Here is a 17,099-nt window from a genome sequence, read left to right as displayed (position 1 = left end):
TTTTTCATGGTCTTTATTGATGTGAGAATTCAGCTGCTTCCTGAATGTGATTAAATGATTTTGATTGTTTTACTGGTTTAATATTTACACTGTGGTGCATCTCATGCAAACGTACAAAGCACAAAAGTTATTTAATTTAATGAGTTAAAGCAATGTATATTTACTAAACGCAACCAAGTAACATCACTTATTCATTATTTCACTTAAAATAATTAGTAGAGTGAATAGGTTTTTATGCTGCTATTTGGACATTTTTTTTTGTGATTTTATTTGACTCTTAAAGTAGATTTCATTTAATAAAATATGTTACTGAAATTTACTCTAATTATTGCTGTAATTTTTTGCGTATTTTTATACAATCCCACACATCACATTAACAGCGCACCAGCATCCTGTATGATCAAACTCCTGTCCCATCGTCCATCTCAGTGTCCACAGCACTTTTTCAGCAACTGCTCCATCATTAGTATCACACGTCCTCCATTTCCCACCACATCACCACTCTGTGTCCAACTGCCTCAACTACACCGTCCTCCAGCTGTGAGGCCTGGAGCTCAGAACAGTCTGCTTCACGCACTGCTTCAGGATCACTGCTTTCTCCTGCCTGCTCCTCCTCAGCACCAGTCCCAGCGTCAACACCAGTCCCAGTCCCAGTCTCAGCACCAGTCCCAGTCCCAGTCTCAGCACCAGTCCCAGTCTCAGCACCAGTCCCAGTCCCAGTCTCAACACCAGTCCCAGTCTCAACACCAGTCCCAGTCTTGGTACCAGTCCCAGTCCCAGTCTCAGCACCAGTCCCAGTCTCAACACCAGTCCCAGTCTCAGCACCAGTCCCAGTCTCAACACCAGTCCCAGTCTTGGTACCAGTCCCAGTCCCAGTCTCAGCACCAGTCCCAGTCTCAACACCAGTCCCAGTCTCAGCACCAGTCCCAGCACCAGTCCCAGTCTCAACACCAGTCCCAGCACCAGTCCCAGTCTCAACACCAGTCCCAGTCTTGGTACCAGTCCCAGTCTCAACACCAGTCCCAGCACCAGTCCCAGTCTCAGCACCAGTCCCAGCACCAGTCCCAGTCTCAACACCAGTCTCAGCACCAGTCCCAGTCCCAGCACCAGTCCCAGTCCCAGCACCAGTCTCACCTTTTATGCCTGATATCTCCACATTCAAATTCTTCCATACAGCTTGTAAGCTTTACCTTCATGTGTGATTCTGAATGAGATCTTTAACGATGGCTCCTTCAGAAACATCAGCACGCGCCACCTGAACAACACGACATGCTTCAGCTCCAGGTGTGTACAGTTCAGTGCACCGTTTTACTGCCGCTTGCTCCTCAGATTCACTGAACACGGTGTGTGTTCTCTGTGCTCAGGTTGGTGGTGTTTTGCGTACTCACGGTTTTTCTTGGTGCTGGTCCGGATGGAAGAGCTCGGTGGCCCCTGCCCAATGCTGTTGAAGCCCTTCACCGTGATGTGGTACTGTGTGTTCCCCTCCAGCCCTGAAATCAACATCACTGTCTCATTTCCCACCGTCCGCTTTTTCTTCCCGGCTTCCTCCTGCTCCGAGTCCCTCCAGTAGCTCACCTGATAGAAGATGAAAAATCACTGAGCACCAGCTTCAGTCAGAGAGAGAGAGAGAGAGAGAGAGGGGAGGCATAGTGATGAGAAAAAGGAAAAAGTCTGCTAATGTTGTCTAATATTACATCATTTAGTTTAAATAACTGTCATGCATTTTGCATGAATAGTGTAATGGCAGAGTGTGTAATATCCTGCAGCGGTGAAGGGCGATGATTCTTCTTCCTGAGGACACAATGGTGCTTTTCCCTTTTATTAGATAATCTTTCTTTACTCAGACCACACACACACACACACACACACACACACACACACACACACACACACGAGCAAAAAATCCTGTTAAACATATGCACTAAATATATAAACACGCATTAACATACACAAGAAATCACACAATTCACACTCACACTGAAATGACTCTTCACTGCTCTCTCTCTCTCTCTCTCTCTCTGGCCCTCTCTGTCTGTCTGTCTGTCTCTCTCTCTGTCTGGCCCTCTCTGTCTGTCTGTCTGTCTCGTTCTCTCTCTGTCCCCCCCCCCCCCCCCCCCCCAGTCTGTCTCTCACCTCGTATCCCTGCGGTCTTCCTGGCCCAGGGCTTGGTGCTTTCCACGTGACCTTCACCTCAGAAGAGGACATGGTGGTTGCTTTGACATCAGATGGCGCCTCCCGTGGCTCTGTGTTTAAGGGTACAGAAGAGTGTTATGTTGCTGTGAAAAGCTGAGACTAAATAAACAGATCAGTGTTGAAGAAGACCATCAGGCTGGGGGTCGACTCAGCGCCCAGTCCCCTCCCTGTTTACAGAGTGATGTCACATCGCCATGGCGCTCACTCTGTGACCCGTGTACACTTCACCTGATTTACTTTATCAGTGAGTTTACTGGCTTTAGATCAGTTCAGTTACAGACACAGCACTCGGTTAAACCTGTAACACTGAAATCACATTAATCAGTGCTCTGAGAAGTTCATCATCATCATCATCATCATCATCATCATCACTGTTATCACTAAAGTCAGCCAGCTAGCTTGTTACTAAGCTACTCGTTATTGTCTGCTGTTGCTGTGATTTCAGTCCAGATTGTTGCATGAATGTCTGAAGTTCACAACAGTAGAACAGAACCAGTGGGCCCTCAGACCTGGACCTGTACAAGTACAGTTCAACTAGCTTTTTATGAGCTTTATATTCTCTGACAGAACAAATAAATCACACACATTCCATGGAGGTGTCTGTATTTTCTCCACTTCACACACTGAACATGCCGAGGTGGGAAATGACTTTATTACAACTTGAAAATTACTACTTACAGGGCACCAGGAACGCAACATAAAACCCTGTTGGAGACGAGTTAGTACAGCAACGAAAATGAAAAAGTTTTTCTCATCAGTCAGTCAGCTACAGTTCCGAGATCACAATATCCACTGCTGAACATTCACTTCAGATGGTTCTAACAGGTTCTATCGCCTGCATCCTTACCTCCTTCTGCGGAGAACACGGTGACCGCCTTACTGAAGGGTCCGTCTCCTTTGTTGTTGTACACGCCCACCTTCACCTCAAACGGCGTGAGAGGAGGGAAGGTTTCATCCCTGTACTTATACGTGGTGGAGTCTGCTGACGTCACCATCTTTTCCTTCCAAGCTCGTGTCCCATTGGCGCGAAATGCTACGATGTAACCAAACCCATCTCCGTTCTGGAACTCTTCAGAAACCGGCTGAAAGAAAGACAGATCCAGTAAGGACAAGAAGAAGTGGATGCTGAGGTAGAGGATTATTTATTTCTGTAGCATACAGAACCGTTCAGATGTTCAGAGCCTTTAGACAGGCAGTGATGGAGAGACGTGACATGAGAAAATGACTTGTGGAATAAACGTCCATCTGAGGCTCGCGGGGGAGGGGTTTGGGGTTAGAGTTGTTCTTCACAGAGAATGGATTTATCAGTCTGCCATGTTTTTGTCACAATTTGCCTAAAAATTCACTGAACTCTTATCAGTCCATCTCAGTTAAAAGCAAACGGATCATTTCCATGTCGACATCAGTGAAGATCAACAACATGGCTCCACATGTCCCCACAAGCGAAAGCACGGTTTTAAACACGTTCTCATCTTATTCGGGAACAAGCTCAAGCTTCAGAATAAACATAGCAATAAAGAGTTTCAGTCTCAATGTTTTAGAGCCAAATGACATCCTTTGTGAGACAGGAACAAACTAAATGGCATGGATTTGCATCAAAATGTCAGAACGTCCCCTGTGGATTCGAGAGATTTTCAGTTGTAATGAAAGAAATCAGTTGTGAATGTCACATCACACATCAATTAAACACGCTGTAAAGCGCTGGGTGAGTAAACGGCCGGGCTGTGAGCAACGTCGGGATTACAGTCATGATGGGGATTTAAAGGGAAGATGGGGAAAGGCTTCGTTTTACTTCTTTTGGAAAATGAACCATCTGTGAGGAAACATTACCCACAACGCCGTGCAGTCAAACCGGATCACTGTAGATACGTTACCATAAAGGGTTTTCACTTCCTGAGTCTAATCAGTGGTCTTTTTGCTACAGCATGCAGAGGGAACAGACAGACAGACAGACAGACAGACAGATGTAGCCTACTCCTTTAAAATGCAGTCTGCTGTTTGTCTGATGATTTTCCTAAACATGTGACGTGAGGAGCCGTCTACACCACCTGCTGGATATTTAATAGCACCAAATGCAATCTATTAAAGGGCTAGAAATTTAATTAAACTGTGAGCTAGCAGAATTAAATCTTGGCCGAATTTAATAACCAACAGACACCTGTACTTGCGCTCGCTCTGTGCTCGGAAGCGTAGCTGTCTGTCATGGTGTAATCAGTGTGATTCAGTATAATCACGGCCCCTCGAGGCTGTCACCAAATGAGCCGTCATTCCACGGCGGAGCGAGGGGACGGAGTGTGTGGCAGCTTCACGCTAAACTCCACGAGGACACGTTACCATGCTTGTCTAATTAACTTGCTGCAATGTTCTTCGAAATGAATCGTCTTCCATCATGCTGACACATTCGCCTGCTCGCTTAAAAACAGTTCTGAGAAATCAGAGAACAGCGACGAGAACGTGCAGCTAAAGAACCGCGGAGAAGCCGAGAGTACCGCGGAGAAGAACCGGCTGTTCCTAATGGTGCATTCTCACTCTCTGTGCACACTTTAATGAGGTGCACTTGATGGGTCTGTTTAGCTATTTATCCTCTTTAATAAGGAGAACTTCGTCTCAAACATCTAATCCTGCAAGACTGAAGGTCAGCTTCTGGTGGAATAAACACCCCGACATGCTCTCGACTGCGAGTGTGAAACACTGAAACTCGGCTTCACTTCAAACTTATTTACTTTTCTCGTTGTTATATTCGTGTACATTAATAACCAACACTTTATTATATAATATTCACATTATCTTTTGTAGCTGAAGTGATGATTGCTTTACCGCTTAACACATGTTCGTCTCTTCAGTTCGCTCTGATCTAAAAATATCACATTTTCACTGGTGGAAATATAAAATGAAGTCACAGCTTGAGGTAGAAGCTGTCACTACTCTGAAACCAAATAATCTTCATTTCAAAAATATTCACACATTCCATGTAAAGTTCTGTTTTAAACTGTGTGCAGTAACAGCTCATTCACAGGAACCTGCAAGAGGAACATAAATGGATTAAAAAACTGATGTGATGAAGTTTTCTGTGGGAGAAATGTGTGTGTGTGTGTGTGTGTGTGTGTGTGTGGTCTCTGTAAGGAGTCTCCAGTGTGAGCGCTGTGTAACAGTCAGAGGTGAAGCTGGAGGTTTCAGTTTTCTGACGTCTTCAGGACGGAGGAGTTTACACTTCTGTACAGTTTCTCAGGAACACGATGGAACAAACTGCGGGTTTTTTCTCTCATTAACATGAAGAGAGAATAAAGAGACTGGTGAGGGAACGAGTGTTTATAGCTGCTATAACATCAGTGAGAACAGGAACTCGCTCCTTTAATCAGAGGTGGAAAAACCCAGGTGCAGAAAGTAAAAACCCTGCCACATTTTTGCTCCAGCCAATTCAATGAACCAGCTGATCCTAATTACCACATCCCCTAAGCCAGGTTGATGAGCTAATTGGTGAAATCACCTGTGTTGAGAGCACAGGCAGAAGGAAAACCTAAGCAGGACTTTTACTTTGTCAGTGCAGTTTTTCCACCTCTGCCTTTAAAGTGCTGATGACACGAACATGACTCTATGCAATTTCTTAAATAAACTATACAACACGGCAAACATGTTAGATTTCTGTTATAATTACGTGAAAAGAAGCTGTTGTTACGCGAATATCCAACTTTTAATTGCACAGCACAAGAAAACTGGGTCCGTGGCTCGCGGCCATGTTGTGACGTCAGCGGAAGAACACGCTGCGGTTCACTGGCTGTTCTACTCTGGTTCTACTCAATGGAAATGGCGCATGAAAACGCCGGTGAACTCTCTAGTGCTAGCTCTTCCTCTTCTGGGAGTCTAGAATTGTGTTGATCTCTTCTGAATAGAATCTATGATAGCCTACCCTCTTTACCCTTTGCCTCTCGTTGCTAGGCGGCAGTTACATGAAAGCCGCAAGCTTTCACAAGCAAATACATGACTGATATCACGCCGACTTTATGATTACATTTATGATTATCATGTAGAATCTATAGCTCTACATACCTTTATCTTATGTCGTTTCACAATACGTGCTCTGACAGGAGGACTGTCTTTGGATCCAGCATAGCTACTAGTAGACCCCCTCCGGAATACTGACAGTGTTGCCAGATTGGGAGGAATCCCACCCAGTTGGGCGGTTTCAAGTGCATTTTGGTGGGTTTTGAACATATTTTGGGCTGGAAAACTTCAGCAGTATCTGGCAACACATACTGCTGACGTTTTCCAGCCCAAAATATGTTCAAAACCCACCAAAATGCACTTGAAACCGCCCAACTGGGCGGGAAACCTCCCAATCTGGCAACACTGTGTAGGCACTGCTGATGGTAGTAACACACGTTTGTGCTGAACTGAACACCCAAGAGATTCCTTTAAGCTGGGAAGGGTGTCAAAACAATCCAAATCGAAGTGTTCAGAGCACAGGACGGATGTTGGTGAGGGCTCCCACTTGTCACGAGTGCGCCTGACTTGCTTCACCCACTTCGCATGCAGCTCGGGATCTCTGGGAAACTTGAATAAACTTACCCCATCCTTGTGGGTTTTGGAGCAAAAGCCGGCAACACAACGCGAAGGCATAATAACTAATATATATATATATATATATAATGTGGGTGGCACGGTGGTTTAGTGGTTAGCGCTGTCGCCTCGCAGCAAGAAGGTCCTGGGTTCGAGCCCCGTGGCCGGCGAGGGCCTTTCTGTGCGGAGTTTGCATGTTCTCCCCGTGTCCTCGTGGGTTTCCTCCGGGTGCTCCGGTTTCCCCCACAGTCCAAAGACATGCAGGTTAGGTTAACTGGTGACTCTAAATTGAGCGTAGGTGTGAATGTGAGTGTGAATGGTTGTCTGTGTCTATGTGTCAGCCCTGTGATGACCTGGCGACTTGTCCAGGGTGAACCCCGCCTTTCGCCCGTAGTCAGCTGGGATAGGATCCAGCTTGCCTGCGACCCTGTAGAACAGGATAAAGCGGCTAGAGATGATGAGATGATATAATAATGTATAATAATAATACTAATAATGATAAACTGAACACCTGTCGCATCAACAACAAACTGGTAAGTTAGGAGGAAGGTTCTTTCGCTGACATCATATAGCTCCTCCTCCTCTTTCGTCTCCTGGGTGCTGCAGCCCTGTCAAATTTGCCCAAATAGCCGCGTTTTTCATCATAACTTGTAAAATAGGCGCCTTCGTGAATTAATATATGGATCATCGGGAATTACTTTTTATGTTATAAAACATCGCCAAAGATGTCAAAAACTTGTCATCAGCACTTTAATGTAACATAAAATGTAAATATAAATGGATAAAAATATGACATGGCTCTTTAATAAATAAACTGTAATTGTTGGTAAATCGCTGTGCTGTAAAATGAACTTGGGGATGTGCTGTTAGAGGAAAATAATCAGCTTCAGAGTGGTAAGAGTAACTCGGCTTCATCTCGCAGTATTTTACTGTAACAGCACGTCGTGTCATGTTTTTATTGTTTATCTCTCTGTATTCTGGAATGTTCCAGATGAAATCATCATGTCACAGAGTTAAACAGGTCTGAGTTCAGATTCCTGTGAGAATCTAAAGTTAATGAGTTTGATGTAAAACCGTAGTGTGTTAGTCCAAGTCCTAAACCAGGCTGATTTGTGAATTTATCATTTCTCTAATCCGCAACCTCGTCCAGCATTAACTCAGTTAATGCAGAATCTGTTTTGCTGAATGAATTCCAAATGCCACAGCCTGAAAATGCCATTTAGAAATGCCACATTTGGCTCCAATCTGCTCCTGATGGCCTGCAGAGGACGGGGTATTGTTGGAGAAGGGCTGAGGGGTGAAGGGGCTGGTGGAGGAAACCTTTGGGATGGTGAGCTTCCTGGAGGCTCGTGATATTTAAATCAAACTGAATTGCACTGAAGTGGGAGTTATGAATTTACCCAGGGTCATTTTCAGAGTGTCACATCCCCTCAGTTTGCTCAGCCTCATTCCCATGTTGACCTTAATCAAAACCCGGAGTGAATCCGGCTCTGAAACAGCTTTTTAATCGATATTTATAAATATGTGTTTGTGTAGAGAACACAGTGAGGCCACGACAGCAGCACTGTTCTCTCTGAAGCCCATCAGTGGAGCAGAACGTGGACAGTGAGATGCTTTAATGTAATTGAACTGAGAGATTAAAATAATGATTATGTTGAACTTATGGTAATCCTTTTGGAGAGGAATTATAAACACTTAGAGTTGGTGCAGTATTAAAGTGTCCCTCTCCATCTGGATGGAGTTCCAGTAATCTCTCACTGAGGCGCTGTTCCCTTCACATGAAGGTTATTTGGATGGTGACAGTTGTAGCCAGTGCACTTATTAACTGCAAGAACAGCCATCAGTTACAGACCACATCTGTTCCTCTTCCCTGGTTAATCGCACTTTTAACTGCCCTCATTTGAGATCCTCCAGCTTTGTTCATTTTTAATGCATTAGTGTGCACGCTGAGATTCCCACCGCGCTGCCCGCTGCCAAAGGTGCTCTCTCAACTGAGGAACGTTTCGTTCTAATATCCTCTTAACACGGTGGGAGATTGATTAAATTTTGTCCAGAAATTGTAAAGGGTGAGACGACAAGCAGATGTTCCAAACGCAGGCCTGTGTTTACAGGGAAAGCGCTTTCAGAACTGAAGGTTAATTATGGCGTGCGGTCCTCATCTGAGACCAAAGTTCTCATTTACTTAGTTTCTCCAAAAGCTTCCATGTCGAGACAAAGACAAAACCATGTCGAGACATCGATACTGACGCAGCCTGGACAATATTTCACACTGAAAGTCTTTGGGTACTAAGATTTGGTGTTATAAACTCATCATAAAGCTACACCATGTGTGGAAGAAGAGCCTAAAGATCATCAAGTTGGTTTATATTTCTATCAACTCCATCAAATGGAGTTAAAATAGTTTTATTTAAAAACCTCTGACTGATGCACTGATCTGGGTTCAATCTGTAATTCTATAACAAACACAATTTTTAAACCATTAAAATATAGAACATAATAAAATTGAGATTTTTATAATGTGATAAAAAATAACTAAAATGATCTCAGAACATCTCTACACCTTAAACAGGAACAAATATGAAATAAACATACTATAGAAAGAAGAAAAGGAACCTTTATTCGTCACGTGCACACTTCAAGCACAGTGAAATTCATCCTCTGCATTTAACCCATCTGAAGCACTGAACACACACACACACACACACCCAGAGCAGTGGGCAGCCGCACCAGAGCGCCCGGGGAGCAGTCAGGGGTTCAGTACCTCGCTCAAGGGCACCTCAGCCCAAGGCCGCCCCACGTTAACCTAACTGCATGTCTTTGGACTGTGGGGGGAAACCGGAGCACCCGGAGGAAACCCACGCGGACACGGGGAGAACATGCAAACTCCACACAGAAAGGCCCTCGCCGGCCCCGGGGCTCGAACCCAGAACCTTCTTGCTGTGAGGCGACAGCGCTAACCACTACACCACCAGCACCTTGCATATATATATATATATATATATATATGAATATGCAAATTCAGAAACTACCACATGTTCTCCTTGCATCTCTAATCGACTAATATAACTAGCATTAGCTAACTTAACTAGCCCATTAGCTAACTGTTCGTAAACTAGCTCACATCATCAAGTGAGTGGGAATTCAGGATCAGGGTCCTGATTTACATCCTCATTTTCTCTCTGATTTATTTAACAGCAGAATATATTTCACTGTTACCATGACAACCACCATCTTGATGTAAAATTAGCCACATTTGTTAGCAGATACATTATTTAATCTCAGACACGATTGGTCCAAAGCTGTAGAGCTTATTTTGTGACATCACAAAGTGATCTTGTGCAGCGCTCCGCCCCGAATCAGTTTTTTACAGCAGCACTGAGGAAGTCTGCGTTCGAAAGAGAAAAATGTAAATTTAGAGCAGTGTTAACAAATCTGACCCAAACATAAATCTATATAATTAGAACCAGCTTTCTGAGAGGAGCTCATCATTTAAACATCACATTTTTGAGTTCAGGGTGAATTTAAATCCGTTCCAGGCAGCTCTCGATAATTTGCTGCAATGAGACAAACTGTGGAAAAGCAGCAATTACATCTGGCTTCGGTTCGAAACACTGAAGTCAATTAGCAGCATGAATTCATTTGGACAGGAGCAGTGAGCTTTTTATGCTACATCCATTAGCACAGCGTTAGCGCTCAGCAGGCTTACCTCCCAGGAAATGACGAGTTCGTGCCGGCGGCCGTTTCCTCCACTCACGTTGGTTGGAGCAACTGATGGAACTACAGACAAGAACGAGAAAAAAGCATAAATCTGCAGTGTGACTTGACAAATCCTTCACTTTAGATCTGAGCGAGTGGCCAAACTTCCACTGTGCAGAAACATACAGCGATGTTACTGAAGGGCAACTAAACTCTTTCACATTATTTACATGGACTGAATCAGAGCACATCGAATTAACACACGCATTTACATTATTTAATCAATTCCACAAATAAAAATGCAGACGTTCTATTACATTATAATTTCTGTTTAGTATTTTGTTGCTTTATAAAGCACCATATAAAAAATAAAACACAGACTAATAGGATATTCTGGATAAAGTGCAAGTGATGTTAATAATCTGAAAACGCCACCCAATTTAAACAGCTGCAGAATCCGACTGTGAGTCCGAGGAAGATTCTCCATCACACACTGATATCACCACTGAAGTGGCGCGAAGATCTCTGAATCATCCACAAATACATCTTAGTTTTTCCACTAATTTAAAAAAAAATCAATTTATAAAAATGTGCAACAGCGGATATGGAGTTATAGAGAAATGACAATACATTGATTAAATTATCTAAAATCAAGACAGAAATCACTGTAACTGTTTGAAATCTCTATAAAATACCAACTCATGAAATTCTATCCACTGAACGTGAGTCGTGAAGTGACAGGCACCTGCTTCTTTGGTTCGGACCGGCCTGGATGGAGCACTGGGGTCACCTGTACCAATGGCATTGGTGGCCACAACCCGGAACTCGTACTCCACCCAGGGGTTGAGCTCCACGGCCATGGCAGACTCCATATCTCCAGCCACTGGGTCGGGATCTGTGAAGAACACAAAGCACTGCGTTCAGAAATCTTCCAACTTCCAAACACACCCATGAAGAGAAGAAGACTATGAGTCCACATGGGCTGAGATAGAAGAAGATGATTAACAAAATGTATCTAGTCCTCTGTATGTGTGATTCTCCTGCTAATGTAAATGAGAGCATGCAGAGGAGAAAGACTGAGCAGTTTCTGGAACCCCGTTGTGATAGAACAACGTCAGTAGCACATACAGATCAATCTCTCACTAACAACGAACTACTTCCTTAGTGACTTTATTATCCACAAAAACCTTGACATTCAGCAAGAGCCTGAACATCTCACCCTGACGGCCTCTGCTGAATCAAACATCTAAACTGAAGGAGGTGAGAAACGTGATGGACTGTAAGTTATTTTATCCTGCTGTATGGATCCTACAGCACTCAGGGTACGGTAGCTGCTTTTCACCAACATTTACTAATTTCCTGTATGATATCCTGACACGAGGTATTCTGTTGACTTTTTCAACAATGTTCATTTCTTTTCTGTAATTCAGAGCAAACACTCGAGGGGATTTCTGATCACTCAATCAGCTCAATCTCGCTGTAGATCCTCGTACCTCTCCAAACTTCTTCACTCTGCTTTTATCACTAAACCGTCTCACCTCATACAATCTCATTCCTACTATTATTTCTCACATTTTCTAATGATCGTGCTCCAGTCAAGTCTCCACTCGATCTTTCTAATAATTATCTTCGGGATCAGAGTTTAAAGGCCAAGGTTTTGTATCTGGATCTTCTGTATAAGGCTCCTGGCTGAACCGGTGACACGAACTATCGCTCACTTTTCTTTTCTTCTGTTTTAAAGATGTTGTGGTAGAACCAAGCACCTCCTTTCAGAATAATAAACAAACCTCCTCCATCACTCCACAGCTGCAGCTCCTGTCTCTGTGAGCACTGGGATATATTTCTTAATATCTATAAGATAAGACTGATAACACCACTCCACACTTCCCAACCAACTCAACTCCTTATCAGCACCAAGACACCCTTCACTTACATCTCTAACAAATTTGAGATACATTTTGTTCCAGCTGTTCCTGTTTCTATCTCAGAGCTTATTGCTAAATCAAATCCAGCCTCCTGTCAGCTGGAGTCTGCAGCTACACCTCTGAGAAATATCTGTCTCAGACGATTAACATCTCACTCGCTATAGGCTGGAGAAACATCTCTACCATTATGCCCGTTATTCCAAATTCTGGCCTCGATGCTGCCATAATATATGATGAAAAATGATCCTGGCCAAAACAATCAGTCGAGCACTTCCCACAGGATTCGGTGAAACTGCACGCTGCCAAGTCTGCACTGCTGGATGATCAATATCCTCATATTTTTAGAAGAAGAGAAGCATAACAAAATTCATATTCTTCTTGATATCAGTGTTACTTTTGACACTGTAAATCACAACATACTTCATTCTTCTTTGTCACCTGTCAGAGACTTCCTGTCTCCTGCTTCCTGTTTTCCTCCTTCTCCTCTTCACAAGTGACGGATAACCAGGACCGAGAGAACCTGTGATCATCAGTGGATGTTGTTGTTTGGTGGAGTTGAGGCCATGCAGAGATGATAACTGTACACTGTATCCTCGTTCATATCTCCTTGCAAACCACCAGAAAGGCCTCAGGTACCGCTGCTTCAGTCTTACTGGATTTACATACCACTTCTCCACCACTGCGCCAAGAACCAAGAACCCTCGTTTGTTGTCCAAAATATCAATAATCCTGCCATCAGCTGTTTGTAGCCCATAATACCAACACTGCAAAAAACTGAAAACTGAATTTGAGGAGAAAATTCCTTAATACAGGTGAAATGATCTGACTGCATGGACGGATATTTTTACTTGATAAGACATCTTAGAGAAGTTGGTTGCAATCTAGAGCTAGGTTTAATAATCTCAGAATTGAGGTTTTGTGTTCTTCTAATAAGAAATGCTAGATCATTTCAACTATTTTCAAGATATTTTCACTTGCTAAGATATCATTTTTTGCAGTGAAACTCTCGCCAGTGACCGATCCAGTCTGAGAACACAGAATCCCAGTTTGGACCTTTTAGATCTGATTGTTTTTAAGTCAACCACCATTTTCCCTCAAATCTTCTTCTCCAACATGCTTTTGCTGAAGATTTTGTGGTCTTCTCAATGTTTCCTCAGCCTCATTTCCCAGTGGCTGTTTGTTCGCAGCCTTTCCTCCAAACCATGTGATTTCACCTTCTCCTTACTTTACAGAGCAAACCCCTCAGGACAGCCTCCAATAACGGTTCACTCTTCCTTTCTCCATGCACTCAGTTCATCTGGCTTTTGTGCCACCTGGATTACAATCCATGAAACCTAATTCTTAGTTCTGCACACTGCAAAAAATGATATCTTAGCAAGTGAAAATATCTTGAAAATAGTTGAAACGATCTAGCATTTCTTATTAGAAGAAAACAAGAGACCAATTTTGAGATTATTAAACCTAGTTCTAGATTGCAACCAACTTATTCTAAGATGTCTTACCAAGTGTAATTATCTTACTGCACTGGCAAATTATTTCACTCGATTATCGTCTAAATGTTCTCAAATTTATTATGTTTTTCCTTACATTAGGACGGCTCGTTTTTGCAGTGTGGTTATCCTGCTTCACAAAACTGCCCTAAATTGCCAGAAAAAGCAAAACTTTCAGGAGAACATTATCTCATCTCATCTCATTATCTCTAGCCGCTTTATCCTTCTACAGGGTCGCAGGCGAGCTGGAGCCTATCCCAGCTGACTACGGGCGAAAGGCGGGGTTCACCCTGGACAAGTCGCCAGGTCATCACAGGGCTGACACATAGACACAGACAACCATTCACACTCACATTCACACCTACGCTCAATTTAGAGTCACCAGTTAACCTAACCTGCATGTCTTTGGACTGTGGGGGAAACCGGAGCACCCGGAGGAAACCCACGCGGACACGGGAAGAACATGCAAACTCCACACAGAAAGGCCCTCGCCGGCCCCGGGGCTCGAACCCAGGACCTTCTTGCTGTGAGGTGACAGCGCTAACCACTACACCACCGTGCCACCTCAGGAGAACATTATAAACCAGAAATAGAATCATGAACAGAGTGAGAACATTCTCCTACACAATTACCACACAGATATTTTCAAACCTAAATACAAATCTCTCCCTCTCACATCTCTATATAAAGGGTCTGCAGGCTTTCACCAACTAATGCACTTTAAAGTGAGGCTTCTCTCAACCCTCATCCTCTCAAACATCACATCACACCACACCACACCACAGCACACCACACCACAGCACACCACAGCACACCACAGCACACCACAGCACAGCACAGCACACCACACCACACCACAGCACAGCACAGCACACCACAGCACACCACACCACACCACAGCACACCACACCACACCACAGCACAGCACAGCACAGCACACCACACCACAGCACAGCACACCACACCACAGCACACCACACCACAGCACAGCACACCACACCACAGCACACCACACCACAGCACAGCACACCACACCACACCACACCACAGCACACCACACCACAGCACAGCACACCACACCACAGCACAGCACACCACACCACAGCACACCACACCACACCACAGCACACCACACCACAGCACAGCACACCACACCACAGCACACCACACCACAGCACAGCACACCACACCACAGCACACCACACCACAGCACAGCACACCACACCACACCACACCACAGCACACCACACCACAGCACAGCACACCACACCACAGCACAGCACACCACACCACAGCACACCACAGCACAGCACACCACAGCACAGTACACCACACCACATCACACCACACCACACCACAGCACACCACAGCACAGCACACCACAGCACAGCACACCACAGCACACCACACCACAGCACACCACAGCACACCACACCACAGCACACCACACCACAGCACACCACAGCACAGCACACCACAGCACACCACAGCACAGCACACCACACCACACCACAGCACACCACAGCACACCACAGCACAGCACAGCACAGCACACCACACCACACCACAGCACACCACACCACAGCACACCACAGCACACCACACCACAGCACAGCACACCACACCACAGCACACCACAGCACAGCACACCACAGCACAGTACACCACACCACATCACACCACACCACACCACAGCACACCACAGCACAGCACACCACAGCACAGCACACCACAGCACACCACACCACAGCACACCACAGCACACCACACCACAGCACACCACACCACAGCACACCACAGCACAGCACACCACAGCACACCACAGCACAGCACACCACACCACACCACAGCACACCACAGCACACCACAGCACAGCACAGCACAGCACACCACACCACAGCACACCACAGCACAGCACACCACAGCACACCACAGCACAGCACACCACACCACACCACAGCACACCACAGCACACCACAGCACAGCACAGCACAGCACAGCACACCACACCACACCACAGCACAGCACACCACACCACACCACAGCACACCACACCACAGCACACCACAGCACACCACAGCACACCACACCACAGCACAGCACACCACACCACAGCACAGCACACCACAGCACACCACACCACACCACACCACAGCACACCACAGCACAGCACACCACAGCACACCACAGCACACCACACCACAGCACACCACACCACAGCACACCACAGCACACCACAGCACACCACACCACAGCACAGCACACCACACCACAGCACAGCACACCACAGCACACCACACCACACCACACCACAGCACACCACAGCACAGCACACCACAGCACACCACAGCACAGCACACCACACCACACCACACCACACCACAGCACACCACAGCACACCACAGCACACCACACCACAGCACACCACAGCACACCACACCACAGCACACCACAGCACACCACAGCACACCACACCACAGCACAGCACACCACACCACAGCACAGCACACCACAGCACACCACACCACACCACACCACAGCACACCACAGCACAGCACACCACAGCACACCACAGCACACCACACCACAGCACACCACACCACAGCACACCACAGCACACCACAGCACACCACACCACAGCACAGCACACCACACCACAGCACAGCACACCACAGCACACCACACCACAGCACACCACAGCACAGCACACCACAGCACACCACAGCACACCACATCACACCACACCACACCACACCACAGCACACCACAGCACACCACAGCACACCACACCACAGCACACCACAGCACACCACACCACAGCACACCACAGCACAGCACACCACAGCACACCACAGCACAGCACACCACACCACAGCACACCACAGCACAGCACACCACAGCACAGCACACCACACCACACCACAGCACACCACAGCACATGAGCCCAGAACAGTGCAGGAGAGTGAACAATGTCGAAGCCCCTTTTCCCTCCTCTCACTAATTCCTCACTCAGCACTTCTCATCTTCACACACACACAATGAGGAGATGAAGTGATCCTCACACACACACACACACACACACACACACACACACACACACACACACACACACACACCATTACACCACTCCAGCCGTTCTCCTTTTCTGTTCGCTGTGATTTGAACAGACTGATTAAGTGGGAAAAGGTACTTATAAAGCTACTTTAACATTTACAGAATAACAGGAGCTAAATAAAGT

The 17,099-nt window shown here is 45.7% G+C and overlaps 1 protein-coding gene across 3 annotated transcripts in view; it reads right to left on the bottom strand.

Annotated features, from left to right (window-relative positions):
• The window catches only part of cntn5 (contactin 5), a 266,463-nt gene that overhangs the window by 9,377 nt on the left and 239,987 nt on the right, over positions 1 to 17,099 (bottom strand). For all 3 annotated transcript variants that reach the window (XM_060923112.1, XM_060923113.1, XM_060923114.1), the window contains 5 exons: positions 11,192 to 11,341; positions 10,457 to 10,527; positions 3,041 to 3,275; positions 2,134 to 2,243; positions 1,389 to 1,575 (listed from right to left, as the gene is read on the bottom strand). In XM_060923112.1, the coding sequence (XP_060779095.1) occupies positions 1,389 to 1,575; positions 2,134 to 2,243; positions 3,041 to 3,275; positions 10,457 to 10,527; positions 11,192 to 11,341 (753 nt within the window). The remainder of the gene's footprint in view (positions 1 to 1,388; positions 1,576 to 2,133; positions 2,244 to 3,040; positions 3,276 to 10,456; positions 10,528 to 11,191; positions 11,342 to 17,099) is intronic.

The sequence above is a fragment of the Neoarius graeffei genome, chromosome 6 (assembly GCF_027579695.1).
Source record: "Neoarius graeffei isolate fNeoGra1 chromosome 6, fNeoGra1.pri, whole genome shotgun sequence".
Lineage (NCBI taxonomy): Eukaryota > Metazoa > Chordata > Actinopteri > Siluriformes > Ariidae > Neoarius > Neoarius graeffei.
This window is presented reverse-complemented; position numbering and strand designations above follow the sequence as displayed.